The following is a 22,341-nucleotide window of genomic DNA, read 5'->3' as shown; positions in this document are numbered from 1 at the left end:
AATACTGTAAATAACTGTACCATTAACAAACAGGTTAAAAACCAGGAATACCAAGTGAATTATATAAATTTTGATAAAAAATTTTGGGATGCTATGTGGCACAGTAGACCACCACAAATTAAAAATAGGAAAGATCAAAGTTCTGACTCAATTCTGGATGAGGAGATGTTAAATGAATTTTACAGCTGGGCAAAAAGGGGAGAGCAAGCTAATAATGAAGAGGGTAATAAATGTTTTAGTTCAGAATTGGGGGGGTTGTTCACACAAGAAGGTAATAGTGAATCAGCTGATGATAAACCTAAGCAACAGGAAAAAGAATCAACCATAGAAAGTGAAAAACAGAGAGAAATAGATGAAACTGGCAGTAAAGTGTACCATAGTAGTGATGTTAGTATTTTTGATGTGAAAAGTATGGTAAGCAAACCAGTGAGTGAGTACAATGTTTTTATTGAAATAAATAATGAAGTGTTGGAACTTGATGATAGTTGTGGTGGCGAAGCACAGGAATATGATAAGAATAATGAAGTGACAGCTGAAAATCAATTGCTACATGTCTGTCCTGATGAGTTCATGGTTAATCAAAGTGGTGATAACAAAAGTGAAAATATTGTGAAAGAATTAGATTTGCGTGATATTGTTGAAAGTAAAGGAAGCCAATTCTTAGAAATCCTGTGGAACCAGTATAATGAGAGTTGTAGTAGCAAAGTGTTTTGGTATCGTCTAAGTATTATTAGTAGAGTTTTATGCCCATGCTGGTGGGAGAGTAAAAGAAAGAGTCTGAGTGAAAGGTACATAAACAGTAGGGAGATATTTTGTGTGCAGCCAAAGTGTAAACTTGACACTAGCAACTTAGAATCTGAAAATCAGGTAAACCTGATGAAGACTGAAAGGGAGGAAGTAGATGGAAATTATAAAGAAATTGAAAAAGATTTATTATATGAAGTCCCCGAGGGGAAGGCAGATGAAAAGGAATTAGGCTGTCCATACATTAAAATAAGAGTAAATCAGTGGGAAGGGCACTGTCTTATTGATACAGGAAGCCCAATATGTGCAATATCAGAAAAATTTAGAGATAAAATTAGAGATGGTAAGAACTTTGTAGAAATGCCGGTTGTAGGGGTAAAAATCAGAGGTGCCACTGGTAGGCAAAGTAAGGTAGTTAAGAGTCAAGTATTGTTAACGTTTGAAATTGAAAATGTGGAATTTGAGCAGGGTTGCCTTGTGGTCCCAAGGTTAGAAGAAAATATCATTTTTGGCATGGATTGGGTCTTGAAAGTAGGTGTAAGCTTCTCTTGGGAAGATAAGACTGTTATAATTACTGAACCTGAGAAAAATAGCATTCTGAAAACAGAAATGTACATCCTTAACTGTAGTAATTCTTGCAACCATATCAAAGCTGTTGTAAGCAAGGTAGATAATCAAGCCATAAGTGGTAACATATCCTTTGATCTTATAAATGAACAAAATTTCGAAGAATTAGTGGAAGTAAAATTGAAGGAAGCTGTAAATCTAAGTGAAAGTCAGAAAAATCAGTTAAGAGAAGTGTTATGGGAATTTCAGGATACATTCAGTGAGAGGCCAGGGAAGGTAAAAGACTATCAGTGCAGACTTCAACTCAGAGATCATCATCCTTTCTTCCTAAAACCATATGGCATTCCATTCTCCAGGAAAAAAGATGTAGAAAGGGAAATCCAAAAAATGGAAACTTGGGGGATTATAGAAAGAAGTAGAAGTGCTTACAACAACCCATTAGTAGTTGTGTCTAAGAGAAATGGTGGGGTTAGACTTGTACTTGACTCTAGACACCTTAATAAGTTTTTGATTAGAGAAAATGACCATCCTGACAATATGGATGAACTCCTGCACAAGTTTGATAATGTAAAATTTATGAGTAGCCTAGACTTGACATCAGGTTTTCACCAAATACCACTTGAACTTGATTCTAGGAAGTATACTGCCTTTTTGTATGGTGGCAAAAGTTACCAATATTGTGTTGTCCCTTTTGGTTTGAATGTATCTGTGGCTGAATTTATCAGAGCACTGGATTTTGTATTAGGTGATGAATTGTCTTCAAAATTAATAGTATATGTAGATGACATTCTTGTAACTGGAAAAACCTGGGAAGATCATCTAAATCTTCTGAGACAAGTCTGTTCAAAATTGAGGGAAGGGAGAATGACCGTAAAATTGGAAAAATGTTGTTTTGGAGTTAATGAACTGAAATTTTTGGGGCATAATATTTCAGAAAAGGGAATCTTACCTGATAAGGATAAACTTGGGGCCATTGTAAACTTCCCTACTCCCAAGAACAAAAAACAACTCAAGTCCTTTTTTGGTCTCACTGGATTCTATAGAAAATTTCTTAGTACCCAAGCTTTAAATGCAAACTGCTTATGTAACTTACTAAAAAAGAATACTGTTTGGGATTGGACACAAGAATGTCAGGATGCATTCGTGGAAATAAAACAACAACTGTCCCAAAGTCAAATGTTGTATAGACCTGTTATGTCGTTACCATTCTGTATAATGACAGATAGTAGTGAGACAGGTTTAGGGGCACACTTGTTTCAAAACATAGAAGTAGAAGGAAAATTAGAACACCATTCTATTGCTTTTGCTAGCCGGGTTTTACAAAAGTATGAAAAATCATATACAGTCACAGAGAAGGAACTACTTGCCATCCACTGGGCATTCAATAAGTTTAAAAGTTATCTTTTAGGGCACAAGGTAATTGTTTTCTCTGACCATAAAGCTCTATCGTACATTCAGGAGTGCAGACTCTATCATGACCGTATAACAAGGTGGGTTTTATTCCTTCAACAGTTTGACTATGAGATCAAATTTATTCAGGGTAAACATAATGTCATTGCAGATGCCCTTTCCAGACTACCAGTAGGTGCAGATGTTGAAAATACTTATGGAAAAGAGGAGAAAGAGTTTAAACTTATGTACTTAAAGGGTGTAAAAGATGAAGCTGAAATAGTGAAAATCTGTAATGATATTCGTAGAAACCAAAACCATGATGAAAATTGGAAGTTGGTTAAAAGTTATATAGGGAAAAAAGGAGGAGAAAAGGTAGATCAGTATTATAAAGTACAAAAAGGGATTTTGTTTAGGAGACCTAGACCTGACTTAGACAATTGGAAACTATGTTGGCCTGAGCAATGTATTGACACGTTAATCAGTTACATACATGAAAGCTTCGGACACTGCGGGGCAACAAAATGTATACAGAAGATACAGGAAAATGTATACTTTTATAATATCAGTAGGAGAGTGAAGAAAAAACTTGAAACCTGTGATCGTTGTCAGAGAGTAAAAGTGAGCAACCAAACATCTAAAGGATTGATGCAAAACATTTTACCAAATAAAAACCTTGAATTGACAGCTATTGATCTATATGGACCACTACCAAGGTCAAGGGGAGGGTATAGTTACATCTTCGTTATAGTTGACGTTTTCTCTAAATTTATAAAATTGTATACATTAAAGAGAGCAACCAGTAAACAAATTATCATCAAGCTGACAAATCATTATTTCACAAATGTTGGTATACCCCAGGCCATCATGTCTGATAATGGGTCACAGTTTACATCTAAATTATGGAAAAATTTTATTGAAGATACAGGAATAAAACATATTTTGATTTCGGTTTGTCACCCATCAAGTAACCCAGCAGAAAGGTACATGAGGGAAATTGGAAGGCTCTGCAGAACATACTGTAGTAAAAATCATGTTAATTGGATTGAAAATGTTACTGACTTTGAGGATATAATGAACAGCCTACAGCATTCATCCACTGGTTTTTCGCCTTACGAAGTAATGTTTAATAGACGACCTGCAAATTTGATTTCTGAGAATGTTGATTTCCCACCTTGTCAAACTATGACACCCCAGGAAAGAGAGACAGCTGTTAGGAACACTATGAAAAGACAAGGAGAGGTAAGAAAACGGAGACATGATGCAAGAAGTAAAGGAGTACAGTTCAGGACAGGAGATCTGGTTTTAGTAAAAACACAGGAAAAATCTAAATTGATGAGTTCTGAAATAAAGAAATTTTTTGACATCTATATAGGCCCCTTTGAAATCAAGGAAAACCCACACCCTAATGCCTATAGGCTAATCTACCCAAAATCCAAGAAGTTATTTGGACTGCGCAATGTTACAGAGTTAAAACTCTACAAACATGACCCATAAAATAGTCGTTAATAAGTAAAGAAAGAACTAGTAGACTGGCCCAACTACATCACTTTATTGTTTTATCATTCAAGGAAAACTTCATGTCAAAGTGTGGGGCTATGTCAGCTAAAAGTATGAAGTAGATTTTGTGTTAATGTGAATTATGTCTGTACTAATTTCTCTTTGTTCTCTAGTATACCCATTCATTAAATTTGGTACGAGATCAGTGTGTCGGACTACGAACCATTCTACAGTGTCATAGTAATGTCTCTTAACAGAAACCAAAGTTAATGATGTGGACATTTTTAAAGTAATAGGATATGAATAGTGATTGTGTGTAAGAAGACAAAACCTTGTCATTTCTAAGCTATGTCAGATGGAACATTATTTAATGGATAAAGCAAACTGGAGGTGCTTGTCAGATTATGAGGGTGTACTTTGAAAGACCAGGTATGTTATAGTGTGTTAAAAATGTAGTGGGTAGTTATGAAATTTAATCATGCAAATTAAGAATGTATTGAGGTTTAGAGCATTATGGAAACAGATGTTGGTGTATTACTTTTGAAACACTTGTGATGGATTGAAGGTTATGTGATACTAATTTTGAAGTTTATATTGTGGGAGAATATTTTGTAATAGTTTCGATAATTTAGTGTTAAAGTCAGTGAAGAGCTGTTAGGAATTTATCCCATACCCTGTTACACAATTTGGAATAATTTCTATTCATGGCAATATGCTATTTGAGCACAGGAGAGTAAATAAAAATGAAACTGCTTAATAATGATGTAAAGTTAAGGTATAAATACTAACAATCTTACACAATTTAAGTGTAGAGTTTGTCATAATTTGACCTATAAAGCTGAAATAGATGTACAATGTGAGGATACTGCAATTATAGTCGCAATCATATGGAACGTCTCAGCTATCTCATTATAAAGGAAACATTAAATCATAAATATGTAAACCAATCTGACTCTGGAAATACAGTGCTGATCACACATAATTGAATTTGCACTGGATTCACCATGTGACTCCATTCATCACGTATACTTGAATTTTCCCTAAAAGACAACCATTTAACATTGTGTATAAGTATTACAATATTTTGAACTATGTCTATTTTATGTATGTGGTTAAAAGAACCTGTTTATTTTAGAATAATGATTTCTTTAGATTTAATGGTTGTTTTGGGCACAAGCCATGCCATAAGGTATTTGATTGAAGCACTTATATTAAAAGATTGTGAGAGATGTCTGCATTCCACAGTCCACTTAATATATTCTAAAGAAACCACTGACAATCAGAAGAATTAGGTTAACTAAGATGCATTAAGTCAGTATTGAAGTAAACTTGAGTTTATGCATATACTATATAATTATGTACCCATCTTAACACGGCTCTGCAGCTACCATGATCAATTAAATATAAGGTGCCATATTTTATTGTTAGTTATTAGCTCTTTACACTTATTGCTCAATACAGCCAATGTAACTTTCAAATTGTATATCATGGGAAGTGTATATATATAACTAAGATCACTTGGGAAACCAATTTTATTACCAACTTTCGGAACTGGAAATTTTATTATGATGTGTGTATTAGATATATTTTATTCCATAGTGACACACAATCCCATGCATGCCATGCACGGACTTGTGTGGGGGGGGTATTATAACAGAACATAAGATCGTGTATGTCAGTAATTTCTTTACGTGTAACGTTTTATGTAAATATAGCCTTTGACTGCGAGTTTAACAACTAAGAGACAGTTATCTTTGGTCATGCGGAAAGGAGGTGGATCTTTGGCAGAGGTGGTTGAGTGGCTTTAGATAGGAAGCGTGGGCTGGAGGAGGTGATGATACAGATGTGGTGTAAAACAATGTCGTATTTGATATTTTTGTAGAAGTGTTAAATGTGAATAAATGAATTAAATACTGATTTGCAAAACTAATGTAACGTTTGCTCTCTAAAAATCAAAATACCACGTCGCCCTACAAACCAGTTAGTCTCATCCAAACACAAAGAAAAGCGCGGGAACATCGCAGTGGAATCACCTCTAGACTTCACGAAGACAACAACGCAGCCATCGATATGAGTTAAGTACCAAACTGTTCGTACTTGTTAACGACCTCGGACTATAAATTTGAATCTCCTGTAGTGCCTGAAGTCACCATGTGGACAAAGGAGTAGGACAACTTATATACAGTGGAAATCATAGGAAGAGGTCTGTTAAATGGTGAAGAAATTTAAAGACATTGCTGTGTTCAAGACCCATTGAAAATGTACACACATTAGAGGAGCATGAGCCTCACGCACGTGACCAGGTTCAAGGGCATCCAAGACAGGTCAGATGAGTTCTTGATTCTTTATGAAAGATGGCTGAAGTAATTGTAAGAATGAGTGCTAACTGCATTGAACATCTCCAACAGCAGTAGTAGTGATAGTAGTAAACATATAAATGACTATCATAGGACAGAATGTTTTGTTTCCAGACTTATGTTCACAGAATGTTTCCCTCTTTTTAACAAGTGCTATCTCCTATACAAACATGGGATACTTTTACAGAAACACCCCATATGTTGCACAGCTAAAGCATATGTCAGGCAGTTTGAGACCTCCTGATAGACTCATGGGATCCCCTGCAAATTAAGCATGTGCCCTTTTTCCTCCCCCTGAAGACTACATAACACATACACTAATTATATTGCAGTACAACAATTTTATCAGAACTTATAATAAAGGGAAATTGGTAAAGTTGGTACATACCAGTAAAAACCCACATTTACCACAGTTATCCATTTTTGAGTAATAATTACTAACTTACCAACATTTTATCTCCAAATGTTACACCAATTGTTGGTTTCCTGTCCATTAAAGCAAAAAGTCTAGCTGCAGCCATTTTGGCTGTGCTAAAATTTGGAGCAAATGCTAGTGATTGTCCAAGCATCCATGCACCAAAAATCATTGCCTCAGAAACCCTGCAGGAGTAATTAAAACACTCATCAACAAAGTAGTAACACTTCACTGACAGTTTAACATGTTCTCACTAGGTACCATATTATACAAAACTAGGTGACAAAACCCCCATTCATTTTTGTAGATACATTCAGCAGCATATGTGGATATTGTCTACAGAATGTGATTCAAACAGAGTTAGTACCAAAGAAGTAACAAATCTCAATGTCCTGCACAATGTGGCAGTTTTTCATGCATCTCAATGTTTATGACATCATATCTCCTGAAACATGTGTGGTACCATGATATAATTTTGTAGCTACATTTAGCCTCATATGAGGAAACTGTCTGCAAAATTTATTGTGAATAGAATTAGTGGCACAGAAAGAACAAATTTAAACATCATACAAAATGTGGCAGTTTTTCACACAATTCATTGTTTATGATGTAATATCTCCTGAATTACGATAGGTAGGTGTTTCTTGCCCCGACAGTAACTGCTGCCTGACATCAAGGGATGTGTGTACAAGTTCAGTTGAAATTGGTGCAGTAGTATAGGCAGAGTTATGGAACACACACACACAAACACACACACATTTTTTATAATATGTATAGATATCTTCCTCTCTACAAGAACTCTATAAATTTATTTTGTAAGGAAAACACACAAGACCTGTCCCAGAAGTATCCAACCTAACAAAGTAAACACAAAAATTTAGGGAAAACCATCTTTATTTCTCTACATAGTCTCCTTTCAGCAGCTTTGATACCCTGTTTCCCTGGACTCTACAAAAAATCTGTCAGCTGCAGATTCCATCTCTTCATTTTTGGTAGATTTACCACCAAGCCATTGCTTGAAGTTTGGAAAAAGAAACAATGAGAGCAGACTAAATCTGGTAAATAGGGTGCATGAGTAAGCAATTTGAACTTCAATCCACTGACTTTGGACATGGCAATAACTGGCGCACTGTCAAGATGAAGCAAAACAGTCCCTCTTCGCAAACTGCAAACTCGAGTGGATTTTTTAGTGTGCGAAATTGACGAACCTATACTAGGCATTGACTTCTTGCGACACCACAAACTTTCACCGGACCTAGTGCGAAACACCGTGTTTCATCACCCGTGACACGTTGGTCCGGGCTCATCTCATCCGTACATGCCTGTCTCTATCGACGACGTTACAAGAAACAACGCACAACTGCCTTGTCAAGCTTGAAAATGTCACTCGCCTACGCAAGGAGAACTTCGAGCTCTCCCTCTGGCTCCACAAAGCTCCAGCTCTCCGACGCAGCAATGGAATTACAGACACTGCAGCAAGGACAAAGCAAGGTAAGTAAGTGCACCGAATCTGCTTGTAGACCCAGCAATCGAGTCTTTGTGTGCTTACCTCCCGCTACCCCTCGCAACTATGCTGTCAAGTCTACCACAACATGTACTGACAGTTCCACAGGACCACACCCTCCCACACGGCAGCATTTGATGCTCAGCCGGACATGAGTGTGCATCCGTGACGAGCATCATATGTTCCCGAACTGACAGCTCCTACCCCTCCCCTCGTGGACAGCACCTCAAACTATGCAACTTCGGCTCCTGCGCACCACCGTGCGACCGCAACTGGCAAAACAAACAGTGTACTTGCGCCTAGCGCTTCGCCCATGACCGTGCTGCCACAGGCCGTGCCCTTGGACAATGGACTCACTAACGCTTCACGAGCTCTACCGAGGTCACCCGACCATGATGTCACTGCTTCGGGCCGGCGGCCATCTTGTCACGTTGACTCCTGGGACACTTCGCCACCTCGGCTCCCGTCGGATCCGCCGAGTGGCTCCGAACACCACGACCACGCCTCGCCTGCCCCGCCCGCCACACACTGTACACAAACCGCCTCCTGTGCCGCTGGCAACATTTCCGTCATCACCAATGGCATGGTTCACAAGCTTCGCCTGACACCAGGCCCCCCCCCCCCCCCCCCCCCGATCTCCAGTAAACCATGTCGACTTTGCCCCGAGCGCCTCTCCGACCTTAAAAATAAGATTTCTGAACTTCTAAGCTCCGGCATCATTGAACCCTCTGCCAGTAGCTGGTCTACGCCCATTCATATGACACCCAAGAAAGACGGGTCCTGGTGCATGTGCGGAGACTACCGTCGACTAAATGCACAAACAATTATGGACACCCAATATTGCTGACTTTACCAGTTCCCTCGCAGGTGCGACCACGTTCTAGGTCACTGATTGCAAACGGGCCTACCACCAGATCCCCATGGCACCTGAAGACATCGAGAAGACAGCAATCACCACGCCAATCGGGTTATTTCAGTTTCGATTCATGCCCTTCGGTCTGAAAAATGCAACCCAGACCTGGCAACACTTCATCAACGAAATGCTATTCGACCTAAAATTCTGCTTTGCATACCTTGATGACATTCTTGTGTTCAGCTCCTCCGTCGTGGCTAACATTTAACATGTGCAAACTGTTATGAACACTCTCACGGCAGCAGGCATCGAGACCAACCAGGACAAATTGCAGCTACATCAACCCGCTATCACTTTTCTTGGTTTTCGGGACTCTGCCGACGGCATTTCACCACCCCGAGAAGGTACAAATGATACTAGACCTACCCAGACCTTCGTCATTCAAAGAGGTCTGGCACATTCTGGGGAAGGTTAATTATTATCGCCGACATCTACCTTGGGCCGCGGAGATTCAGGTTCCACTGACGGATGCCTTGGCAGGCATCCACACTTCTGGATCTCTGACCGTTCCATGGACCCCTGCTATGACTGACTCTTTCACCGCCCTCAAAAGTCTTCTTGCCGAGGCCTGCGCCATTTCACATCCTCATCCCAATGCGCAGCTTTTCATCACCACAGACGCGAGCGATACTGCCATCGGCGCTGTCCTTAGCCAATCAATGGCCAGACTTTGCCTCTGCAGTGCTTCTCGCACTAGCTCACCAACACACAACGGAAATATTCCGCATTTGACAGGGAGTTGCTCGTGGTCTACGAAGCAATCAAGCATTTTAAGACTGACGTTAAGGGATGCCCTTTCTATGATTTAACGGACCACAAGCCCCTGGCTGCGGCCATTACAAACCCGCCACCAAACCTGCCTCCTCGCCACTTCAGATAGATGGACTTCATATTTCAGTTCACCACCGATGTCAGACACATAAAGGGTGCTGACAATATAGTTGCTGATTTCCTTTCACGAGTCAATGCCGTTCATTCGCTGTTAGACCTCTCTAAACTGCCTAACCTCCAACCTGCCGACAAGGACACACAATACCTGATTTCAGACTCTACCTCTTCACTATGTCCGCACCACCTTCCCTGGCATTTCTGGTGAGATCTGGTGCGACGACAGTACGGGCACATTACGCCCCCTCATCCCAACTACGCTCCGTCGAGCTGTCTTCAACGCACTGCATAATTTAGCCCACCCCGGTGTTCGTGCGTCCGCCCGCCTCGTTGCGGAGCGCTTTGTGTGGATAAATGTCAACAAGGACCGCCAGCAACGGGCACGATCCTGCGTCGGGTGCCAACGCTGCAAAGTACACAAGCACACTTCACCCCCCCTCGGAGCCTTTTCAATCCTGCTTGGGTGTTTCCAGCATATTCATACTGAGATTGTCAGCCGCCGCCCCCTCCCCCCCCCCCCCCCGCCTCTAACGGCTTTTGTTATGTCCTCTCATCTATCGACCAAACAACTCGCTGGGTCGAGGCTGACCCCCTCCCCAATATTATGGCAGAAACTGTTGCTTCAGCTTTCGTTGAGTCATGGGTATCGCGTTTCGGATGTCCAGCTATCATCACAACTGATCAGGGCAGACAATTTGAGTCAGCCCTGTTCAACAAAATTTGTAACATCTGTGGCATCCGGTGCATCCATACCACAGCGTATCACCCGCAAAGTAACGGGCTAGTTGAGCGCTGGCACCACACTTTCAAGGTGGCTCTTCGATGCCACGACTCTCTATGGACAGAGGCCCTTCCCCTTGTGCTACTCGGCATTCATGCGATCTATAAGGAAGACCTCAAGGGCATAATGGCCGAGTTCATATACGGCCAGAACATTGTTCTCCCTTGTGAACTTGTGAGCCCTTCCGCTTCTCTCCCTCAGTCTGACTTACCTTACTTCGTGGACTGCGTCAGACGCCAGTTCATCAACCTCCATATCCCTCTGCCTGCAGCCACTCTCACCCTAAGGTTCATGTCCCGAAATCTCTGGACAATTGTGAATATGTCATGCTCCGAGATGACACTGTCCGTGCTCCCCTCCAACCTCCATACACCGACCCGTACCGAGTTCTCCGGCGCTCAGCCAACACCTATGACATCCAGACAAAAGATTCAGCTGTCACAGTCTCTATCTACACACTTAAGCCTGCTCATGTGGAGCCTTCTTCTACTCCCCTTCAGGTCATGACCACGCCACTCACTGTCGTGGCTCACGAAGCTCCGACCACTCCCTCCAGGTCGGATTTACACACTCAATCGAGTGACCTCCAGCTCCATTCGTCGAGCTCTCCTCCAACCTCGCTCCCTACTCCGGCCTCGCGCACTCCGTCAAGTGACTCCATGCTCCCCACGTCGAGCTTACCTACCATTACGCCCTAGCCACTGGGCCCTTCGCCGGTCCCTTTGACATCTCCCCCTTCGCCTGCCTCGCCCTGTCGAGGTTTCTCACGCCCCCCCCATCTTGAACGTGCCCTTGCTCGAGGTGTTTGTTCCTGTATCCCCGGACATAATCCACATCTCTATACTACTATGCAATGATACACTGTTCGTCATGTGTTGACCTTCATCCGGTGCTCATGACACAACCTCCGCCATTCCCTGCCACCTGGTGAAATGTGTTCCCCTCTCGCCCGACGTCGACCTGGACATGCTTTGTGTGTTCACCATGCCCACCGGAGACATCATCATCGTCGCTCCGTTCCTCCCCCACAAACCACCGGCCTACCTGTCACCGCTCGACTAGTATGATGCCCGGCGCACTTCAACGACTTCCAGGTTCGATGGCCAGACCTTCTTTCACGACATCTACCCACTCAGCTCCCCGACGACGCTGTCGAGCTGACTGTGGTCCGGCTCCCGCGGACCACCCCTGCCGATGCCATAGTCACCCCCCTCCTCCAGCCTCTCAAGAGTACTCCGTACTGTGGGAGGGAGCGGGGAGGGGAGGGGGGCGCCGATGAGGTCAACACCAGTATCGATCTGAGTATCGTCTTTGAACTAAACTAAACATTATCTTTGTGCAGTTCCGCCATCCAGTTCTTTGTAAGCCTTGCTTGTGTAAAGAGGTGAATAAATGAACTCCTGATAATAAGGTGTTGTTTGGTGTAACTGACCCAAGCATCCACCTCACCCTTAAATAGTGCAAGGAGCCGCTTTACTAGTTTTTTGTTAGACACAATTTCTTCAGGTCTAGTTGTATACCATTTGGCTTATATCACTGATCTTCATCTCACCGACTTCACCGCCAGTTTGAAATTGTTCACAATTACATTTAGCTTTCATTTTCTTTGCTTTCACTTTCATGTCCTTCCAAATTCCTTTAAGTTGCACTTGTGATCTTTGTGTACGAGCTTATGCATTGTATTCAATGTGTATTTTTTCCCAAGCACCCTTTTTCCTTCTTATCATGTTGACATAATGCTTTTTAGATTCAATAGTAGTTATGTGATTTTTCATTATTTCAGCAATCTGCTCTTTTTTTATTTTCTGATATGATTTTTTTTAATGTTTCTTGGCTACCTCCATGTTGCTTCTAGCTCATATCTCAAACAGCCGCTTAAATTAATGTCACCAACCAACATTGGATGTTGGTAGCTGTAGGTGGTGGGGTTAACACTAGATTCATCCATTAATAGCATATTTCTTTTTCAGATCTTATCATTACTTAGTACAGTAGCAATTATATTTCCCAATTTTAATAATTTAGTTTAATAATCCTTTCTAGCTTCTACAATTATAGTGATAAACACAAAATTACGCAAAAGGCGATTCAATAATGTCTGACGACAATAAATATTATCCGAAAGAAAATGTAAGCAGAAATGGCTTACTTCTTCAGGGAAAAGGTGTTACTACTTTAGTTACAACTCAAGAGGTAAATAGAAATTGAGCTCTCTAACAGTTACTAAAAAGAGTATATTACTACAGAAGTAATTTACTAAAGTAGTCCAGACTAAAGAAGTAATAGTTACTACAATAGTAATTTATACTCGTTTGCTGCTCGCCACCCATAAGTATTAGAATTGTATCACATAACAATGACCAGCTTTATCCATATTTATAAATTCACTAAGAGTATTCACTATTGATGGCTCCCAAACAAATATTAAACAATTTAGTAATATCTAACTTAAGCTTTATAAGGTTGATACTTAGCAACATAGTCACTTGTTTCAAACGAGGAGGAGGAGGAGGAGATTAGTATTTAACGTCCTTGTTTCAAACAACAACCACTATCTATATGTCAGGTAGGTACTCCTTGGACAACCCTCATACCTGTGATGTAGCAGAAGAATAATGTTAGACAGTAAAACAATCACAGTCATAATGTGTTTTTCTCAGTACAAGACATTCTGAAGTCACTAGTTTGTATGGAAAAATAAGTTATGACACACCTACTAACCGCAACATTATTATGATTTTTTTTTAATACTGTTTGCTGCCATTACTGGATTCAACTTTACAGGATGAACTACTAATGAGCTATTGACTCTTTTGATCGACACTGCAACAGTGAAATTATAAAGAAATTTCTTATGAAAACTTGCAAGTTCAGGAGACCACTCATGATGAAAATATGTAAGATTTAATGGTAGCAAACAGATCTGAACTCTTTTAGGATGTCCATACTGATACTGGTATCAGTGACCATGAGACAATTGTAGCAACAATGATTACGGAAGTACACAGGGTAAACAAAACAAGTAGGAAGATTTATGTATTTGCTAAGTTAGATAAAGAGAGAGTTGTGTCGCATGCAAAAAAGGAACTCGAGACATTTATCTACGGGCAGCGGCATTAGAAGACTGTGGTTCAAGTTCAAGTTCAGGTTCAAGCTTAGCAGAGCAGATCATTATAATATGGATCCTCCACGTATACAGTAGTTGGAAATAAATTTCTAAAGAAAACAGGACCTTCTGCAAAATATGTGTAAAACAAAACATAGTGCTAGAGATAGAAGGATACTGAGTGAAATAAGTTTTGCTATCAGGTGTGCAATGTATGAAACCTTCAGTGACTAACATAACAGAATGTTATTGAAAGATCTCTCAGAAAAGCCAAAGAAATTCTAGTCATATGTAAAAGCTATCTGTAGCATCAAAAGTTAGTGTATGGACATTAATGGATGAAATACCATTTTACAGACTATAAGACACTATGAGCTATAAGATGCACCTTAATTTTTAAGCATTTTTTTTAAAGAAATAACATTTTTACCATCATTATTATTGGAGTGCAAAGCCAGACTGAAAAAAATATTAGTTTATAAAACTGAACTGACTTTTAAAATCCCTGAAAATCATCATCTGAACTTTCTTCTTCTTCTTCTTCCTCTTCAGCATCACTGTTGTCCTCTTCACACATAAGATGGTCTTCACTGCCATCAAGAATGTCTTCTCTCATTCTAGACCGTGACTCGTTTATCTACTGACACACTTGGTTGACTGTATGTCATTTTAAAGCTTCCTTTGGCATGAGTTCATGTTGGGTTTCACCCATCATCCACTAGTTGCATTTCTCTTTCATATACACTTCAAATGATTTATTTATCGACACATCAAGAGGTTCCAATAGTGAAGTAAGTCCTCCCAGAATAACGGCAAGCTCTGTTTTTCCCTGTCTCAGTTTCTCTTTCACAGAATTTTTCAAATGGCTAGTAAACTGATCTAGCACAGGAAGAGAGTTCGTCTTCAATAAAGCACCTTCACTCCTCTCCCACACTCTATTATTCCACCGAAGCCTTGTCATGTATGTGAACAATAACGCCTGACGGTACTTCAGAAGGTTGTGGCATTGTTTTGTGTTTGAAAATTATCACTGTATTAGGATGAGTGCCATTAGCACAACATGAAAGGACAACAGTGCAGTGCATTTTTTCATGTCCACTTGTTTTTATAGTTACAGTTTTAGCACTTTTCATGGCAACAGCTGCATGGTCATCAGTCCATTTTTCTGTATTCACACATGTCTTAGATTAAAAACAGAAGCCAAAAGAATCCTATTGCCTAAAATGCGGGGAAAGAACAAAATAGGTAAAACTAAGTGTGTAACCACACTGAAGGAGAAAACGAAAGTAGCAAGCCAAAAATGAAAGCATTAGCTAACAGGACAAAAGTGGAAGACAGCGTTAAAAAGATATAACAGACAGCCTGGTCTGGTCAATCGCAAAAATAAAAAAGGATGAGCCAAGCACTCTGCAACACACTAAAGTCTGCAGCCTAACAACACAAAACATCAGAAACAAAGATGGTGAAAACACAAACACCAAGTCAGACAGATAGCACCAGAGGGAGCGAGGAAGAGTTAAAATGCAAGTAGGGTGAAGGCCAGATGCCCACCTGTAAACCACAGTAACACAGAATTGGGTCCTCATGACATAGGAGGTGACCATGAGTCAGCTAAGTATGGTTGATGTGGAGCCGGCAAAGGACAATGGAGTCCTTGCGAGAGGCTTGCATGGAGGACCTCTACACATTCGTCGTCTTCTTTACTATACGTAACTTATTCGGTAAAGTCAGGGAGCACCATTCTGTATACCAGAGCCCAAAAACCTTGTAGTGTAATACCAACTGAAGATCAGATTCCGATATGCTGATCTCCAGACTCGGTCAGCAAGTTCACTTACCAGGATTCCGACATGTCCCGGGGTCCATACAAAGACCACTGACCATCCACATTGTTTGAGGACATAAACAGACTCTTGGGGGGGGGGGGGGGGGGGGGGGGGCTGTGTGGAGCACCCACTTGAACTCTGAAGATGCAGTGTGACAAAAAGTTCTGTACAAAAATCAGGAGCAGGCCCCAGAGACCCCACTTGTGCAATGTAGCAGAGCTGTGGTGTTGCCAAGTGGTATCATAGGCTTTCATCAGGTCAAAGAAGAGGGCAAGAAGGTGGTGATGGTGGGACAAGGCCGTTCAGATGGCAGACTCCATGTATGCCAAATTGTCAATGGTTGAGCGACCTTTGCGGAAACTGTCCTGGGATGGAGCCAGAAGGCCCCATGACTCAAGGAGCCAACACGACCAATGGCTCACTGCATATTTGAGCAGCTTGCACAGAATGTTGGTGAGGCTAATGGAATGATAGCTACCCATATCTAGCAGTTTCTTACTAGGTTTTAGCATTGGAATGATGATACTTTCTCACCACTGTGATTGGAATTCACCATCATTCCAGATGCAGTTGAAAATGACAAGGAGGTGGCATTGGTAATCCGCTGACAAATGTTCAATCATTTGGTGATGGATGTGGTTTGGCCCAGGGGTTGTGTCAGGAAAATCTTAAAGGGCATTGAGAAATTCCCACTCACTGACCTGAGCATTCTATGACTCAGGGCATCGTGTAGTAAAAGAGAAGTGTTGTTGTACCACCCACTATTTTAGGGTACAAAAGGCCGGGTGGTAAATCTCAGACAAGAAGTTCGAGCATAATGCTCAGCAAAATGCTCTGTAACTGCAACTGGGACAATATATACAGCTCCATGTGTGGAAATCCCAGGTATACTGGCAGGTTTCTGATATCCACAAATGCGTCTGAGCTTAGTCCAAAACTGAGAAGGAGAGGTTTGTGTTCCAGTGGTGGAGATGTACCATTCCCAGAACTCCTGCTTTCATCTTTTGATTAGTTGACGGACCCGGGCATGGAGTTGTTTGAAGGCAATGATGTGTTCCATTGATGGGTGCCATTTATGACATTGTAGGGCCTACCGACGATCCCAAATTACAGTAGTGATTTCCGGCAATCACCAAAGCACTGGTTTCTGCCAGGGGAAATATGAGGAACAAGAGATTGCCAATTCAGCTGCAGAAACAATGGTTGTAGTAATATTCTGGATCACCACATCAATGTTATCAAGCAATGGAGATTCGATGGTGGTAGCAGAGGTGAAAGCATCCCAGTCAGCCTTAGTAGCAACCAACCTGGGCAGAAAATAATCATTACCACACAACTCATCATGATGTCTCCAGTGGATAGCTGACAGAAGGCCAGAACCGCAAACTGAGAGATCAATGGCCGAGGATGTGCCGTGTGCCACACTGAAAGAGTGCGGACACCTGTATTTAAGAGGCTGAAGTCAAGATGAGTTGTGGATTTTTACGACAGCCACTAATTTTTGTCCCACCCCACAAAGGATTATGGGTGTTAAAATCACCCAGAAGTAGAAAAGGTAGGAAGAGTTGTGTAATTAGTTCACCATCAGGAGCAAGTAAGATGTTGCAGAAGGTAATTTACTGCGTTGTCCTCCCTGACAGCCACAGCTTCTAAAGGTGTTTGAACGGGCACAGATTCACTATACACAGAGGTACGGACATTTATATACACTCCACCTGACATACAGTTACGGATAATTACAATTTTTGTAATGCTCCCGATAGCCACAAATGGCACGGGTCCGCATTGCTGCAAACCAGGTTTTCTGAACGGCAATGCAAAAAGCTGGTGTAATGCTTAAGAGTTGTCGTAGCTCAGCTATGTGGGGGGGAAAAACTGCTGCATTTCCACAGGAGGAGGATGCATTCTGTACCCTGGGAAGGCTTGAAGTCACCGAGAAGGCAGTTTGCACCTCAGGTTCACCTGCTGCCACTGGTTGAGTGCAGTACCCTGTACCATTGCATCTGAGGCATAGGTGAGGTCTAGGTTCTAGAATCTCCACCTCTTCCTCAGACGCAGAACTGTTTGGGAATAGTGATGTGGGATCCACTAGAGTCTCTTTTTTGTTAACAGTCTTCTTCTTTGCCCCCTCCCAAATGCCAGGGACATCGCCCCGCTCCCTCCCCAGCTGGATAAGTAACAGCCTCCTCCTGCTCCCGTTGCAGGGAACTCTACCTTCCAAGGTCTCCCCCTGTGGAAAAGTGGACACCGGGCAGTGGCTGACAGAGTCACAAGCTGGTGGTCGAAGGGCTTCACAGGCTTCCTCTGTACCTAAAACTGCTCGAGAGAAGCCTTCCCAGCCAGCCCCTAAAGACCCCTCTCACTGCTCTTTAGCGCTACAGAGGAAGCCTGTCAAGCCCTCTGACCAGCAGCTTGCGACTCCATTAGCCACTGCCCGGTGTCCACTTTTCCACAGGGAAGGCAGAGTTCCCTGCAAGGGAATCAAGAGAAGGCTGTTACTTCTCCAGCTGGGGACGAAAGGGGCCGATGTCCTTGGTGTTTGGGAGGGGGGTGGTGGTGCTCCCAAAATAGAAGCTTTAGAGCAATAGAAGAAGAAGAAGAAGAAGAAGAAGAAGAAGAGCCCCCAACCACTATGGGGGAAGGGGGGGGGGGATCAGATGGGTGGCCCTAAAGACCCACTGGGTGAGGCAGAGACAAGGGGACTACCATTGCCAGCAAGAGCGATGTCACAGCCATAGTATAGGAAGGTGTCAAGTGACTGGGACGCCACTTTTTTCTTAGATGTTTGGACAACATGGTTGCGGGTAACAGCTATAGATAAAAATTAGGTGTCAAGTGACTGGGACGCCACTTTTTTCTTAGATGTTTGGACAACATGGTTGCGGGTAACAGCTATAGATAAAAATTAACTTAGTATCAAGAAAACAGTCTTAATCGCGTTTTTTATTTATTTAGTCCTGACCGGTTTCAGCCCATCACAGGGGCCATCTTCAGGGCAAACATACTGTGAAATTACAATATATATCTTAGACAAAACTAATGGTAACCATCTTAAAAGAGTGGATTACATAAATATAATGTTTTACCCACTGGTCAACTGCTGGTGGCATCAAATCTACCAAGGTGTGGCAGGAGACTGTAAGGAATTTACCTTATGTCTGGGTTTATATAGCAAGCTATGAGCACATGAGCGTAAGCAACGCCACCAGCAGTGACCAATGGTAGATGTCTAGGCTTAAAAATTGAAGTATAAATACAATTTGTGTTAAGATTACAATGTAAAGAAACCGTATTCATTTTAAAAAACAGTTAGATAAATAAACATTAAAAAGTATGGAAAAAACTTTTCAATGTCAAACTTATAAAAGAAGGTTAGTAAGCTACCTTAACTTCATTCATAATATACTATACAGTTTCCTGTCTGTGTTCTATTTACTTTGTGCTTATTTATATCCTATTTCTATTATTTAATAATGTAGCAAGTTTAAGTGTGCCTATCTGTAAATGTATATACAGAGCCCTTTGGTCCAGGTACTCTAGATGCTGTTGCCATGGTAGCTGCCCAACATGGCTGTCCTCTCTGCTACAATGTTAACAGTTGCCTAGTAGAGGCACTATGGACACTATTGTCATGGCAGAAGCGCAATATGGCTGCTCCCTTTGCCACACTGCTGTCCGTCGCCTAGGCAACGATAGGATCGATACACACTTCGGAATGACTCATCATCATAGTGCAAAAGATATTGGCCGCCTTCATTGTGTATAGAGGCATCCACCAAAAATATGAATATTTTGCCCTTATATTCAATATGATACTAAAAATGATATTTAGTAAGTGACGATGTATTGATTTTTATTTTAATGGATGTCGGATATCGTATTGCTGTTGGCTGCATAAAAGAAAATATTTTCTTAGTTGTTATGTACTTGTCAAACTGTACATTGTGCTGAGAAAGGTATCAGCTACATTCATTACTGGTTTATGGTATGAATATCATCACTACATGCCACATGGATTATCATAAAACTATGTAAAGCTTAAAAGTAAATGTCTTAAGGTCATAGTTAGATGTCATGCAACTAGAGAACTTGTGGATGAGAGTTAAAAAGGAATGCATAATGGTAACTGTCATATATATAGGATGCTTTTTTATAAATAATTAAAATCAAAGTTACAAGAAAGGAAAAGTATCATCCTTATATGCAAATAATACTTTCGAAAAGCTCGAGAAATGTTCAATCATAAAACTCCACTTGCTCATTCAGTAGAGCTGTTGGTTCCTGTTTATGATGTATGAAGATCTCCAAAGTTTATAAGATATCCATCATCAGCCTTTTTAGCCTACACGTAGTATCTTCGAATCTTCATCAATATTTATTTCAACGTGTTTTTCTGTATATAGGTACTGTCCAAAAACTGATTTACTGCATGATGATCCTAAAGTATGTTCTTTAAACCTTGTCTAGAAGTTTCTGCCTGTCTGCCCGATATAAAGTTTCTTGCAATCCTTACATGTCAGTTTGTAGACTCCCGATATGGTGACTATCCTACTTTTGGAATTTTCTATACTATGTCTTAAACTACTGCCGAAGGTGTTTGAGGAGAAGGCTGTTGTGATGTCTTGAGTTTCTGAAAAGTCTATTCACTTTATCAGATATGTTACCCATACATTGCATTTTCGAAAAAAATCCTCTTCTCGGATCACTGAGGTTGACTTGCTCTACTATAGTTGATTCATATCCATTAGTTATTGCTATTTGCTTCAATATATTAATTTCTTTCTGTCTTTCATCTCGTGCCAGCAGTATCCTGTCCAGTCTATTTAACATGGAAAAGAAGAAAGCTCTTATTTCTGTTAGGATGGCATGATCTAGCATAAATAATAGCATCTGTTGTGGTAGGTTTTCTATAAATACTAAACATATTTTGTCCGTTAACATTGGAAATGGTGAGATCCAAATAATTTATAGTCTTCTGTTGTTCATGTTTGACTGTAAAACTAAGTTTCAGATGTATATCATTCAGCATGTCCGTCAGGTTGTTTATTTCATCCATCGTTTGTAGTATATGATTTTTTTTTTTTTACATGTGTGGGTGGTCTCTAAGAAATATGACTTCCTTATTATTGACAAAGATGTTGGCTAAGGTTCCTGCTAATGAATTGCCCATAGCTAGGCCATACTTTTGTTGATATATTTGATTGTTAAAGGAAAAGTAGTTGAAACCTAATGTTACCTCACGGAGACCAATTAATTCTGCTATTTCGCTATGATTAAGCATGTTATGGAGCAACAAATTTTCTCTAATTATTTTAATTGTTTCCATCACTGGTGTATATGTTTTTAATATCTAATGTAGCAAATCTAGCATTTATTGGTATAGCAACATTATGTGAACTTGTTGCTACTTCATAACTATTTTTGACAGAAAAGAGTCCTTCATATATATATAAAACTGTTTTAAGATATATTCAGTTTTTTTTATTAAGGTTATGTGATTGGCATCCTATATTGTTGACTATAGGGCATATAGGCCAACCTTGCTTATGTAACTTAATTTGGGCTCTAAGCCTAGGTAATTGTGGGTTCATTACTTTAAGACAAACCTTATTTTTAGGAGTAAATAAATATTTGTTGTCATCTACCATTTTATGTATTTTAGTTTGAAATTTGAATAGTGGGTCCTTATTAATTACGGTGATGTCATTTTCCTGACAAAATTCCATAATTTTAGATGTATAGTCATTTTCGGTAGTAACTACGAGAGTGTTGCCTTTGTCTGCTTTTGTGATAATCAATTTATTTGTAACTAATTTATTGTTAGTAGCTTTAAGAATTCCTATTTCGTGTTTTCTTTCATTAGAACCTCTGTCTAGTTCTTTCTGTAAAAGGTCTTTTGTTTTTAATGCAATTTTGTGTCATGTGTATCTAATTTAGCTTTTTTCCCCACCATCTTCACTTCTGCAATAATTCGCTTTCTATTGTTTTCATTCATCTGTGGGGACATATTACATTGTTCTACTGATTCCAATTTCAGATTAACTTGTTCTTTTATGTGTGACTGTATTTTCTTTTCATTGATCTCTAAAATATTTCTCCTGCTCTGCTCTATCTTCTGATCAAAAATGTTGAGAATGGTACCGAATATCAAAGGTGTTAAAGAGTTCCCTATTTCTAGGTGCAACTTATCATCCTAACATTCAAGTAGTCTTTCATTTTAAAGGCCATCCTAATTTCATTTAATGAAAGAAAATACAAAATAGAAATACTTAATGCTATTAACAATAAATTAGTTACAAAGAAATCGATTATCACAAAAGCAGAGAAAGGCAACACTCTCATAGTTACTAC

At 40.4% G+C, this 22,341-nt stretch overlaps 1 protein-coding gene across 2 annotated transcripts in view; it reads right to left on the bottom strand.

The window, feature by feature from the left end:
- Positions 1-22,341, bottom strand: part of LOC126198441 (multidrug resistance protein homolog 49-like) — a 439,165-nt gene that overhangs the window by 28,908 nt on the left and 387,916 nt on the right. For both annotated transcript variants that reach the window (XM_049934764.1, XM_049934763.1), the window contains exon 20: positions 7,004-7,157. In XM_049934764.1, coding sequence (XP_049790721.1) covers positions 7,004-7,157 — 154 coding nt within the window. The remainder of the gene's footprint in view (positions 1-7,003; positions 7,158-22,341) is intronic.

Source organism: Schistocerca nitens, chromosome 8 (assembly GCF_023898315.1).
Source record: "Schistocerca nitens isolate TAMUIC-IGC-003100 chromosome 8, iqSchNite1.1, whole genome shotgun sequence".
Taxonomy (NCBI): Eukaryota; Metazoa; Arthropoda; class Insecta; order Orthoptera; family Acrididae; genus Schistocerca; species Schistocerca nitens.
The sequence above is the reverse complement of the archived record's forward strand: the minus strand, read 5'-3'. Positions and strand labels throughout refer to the sequence as shown.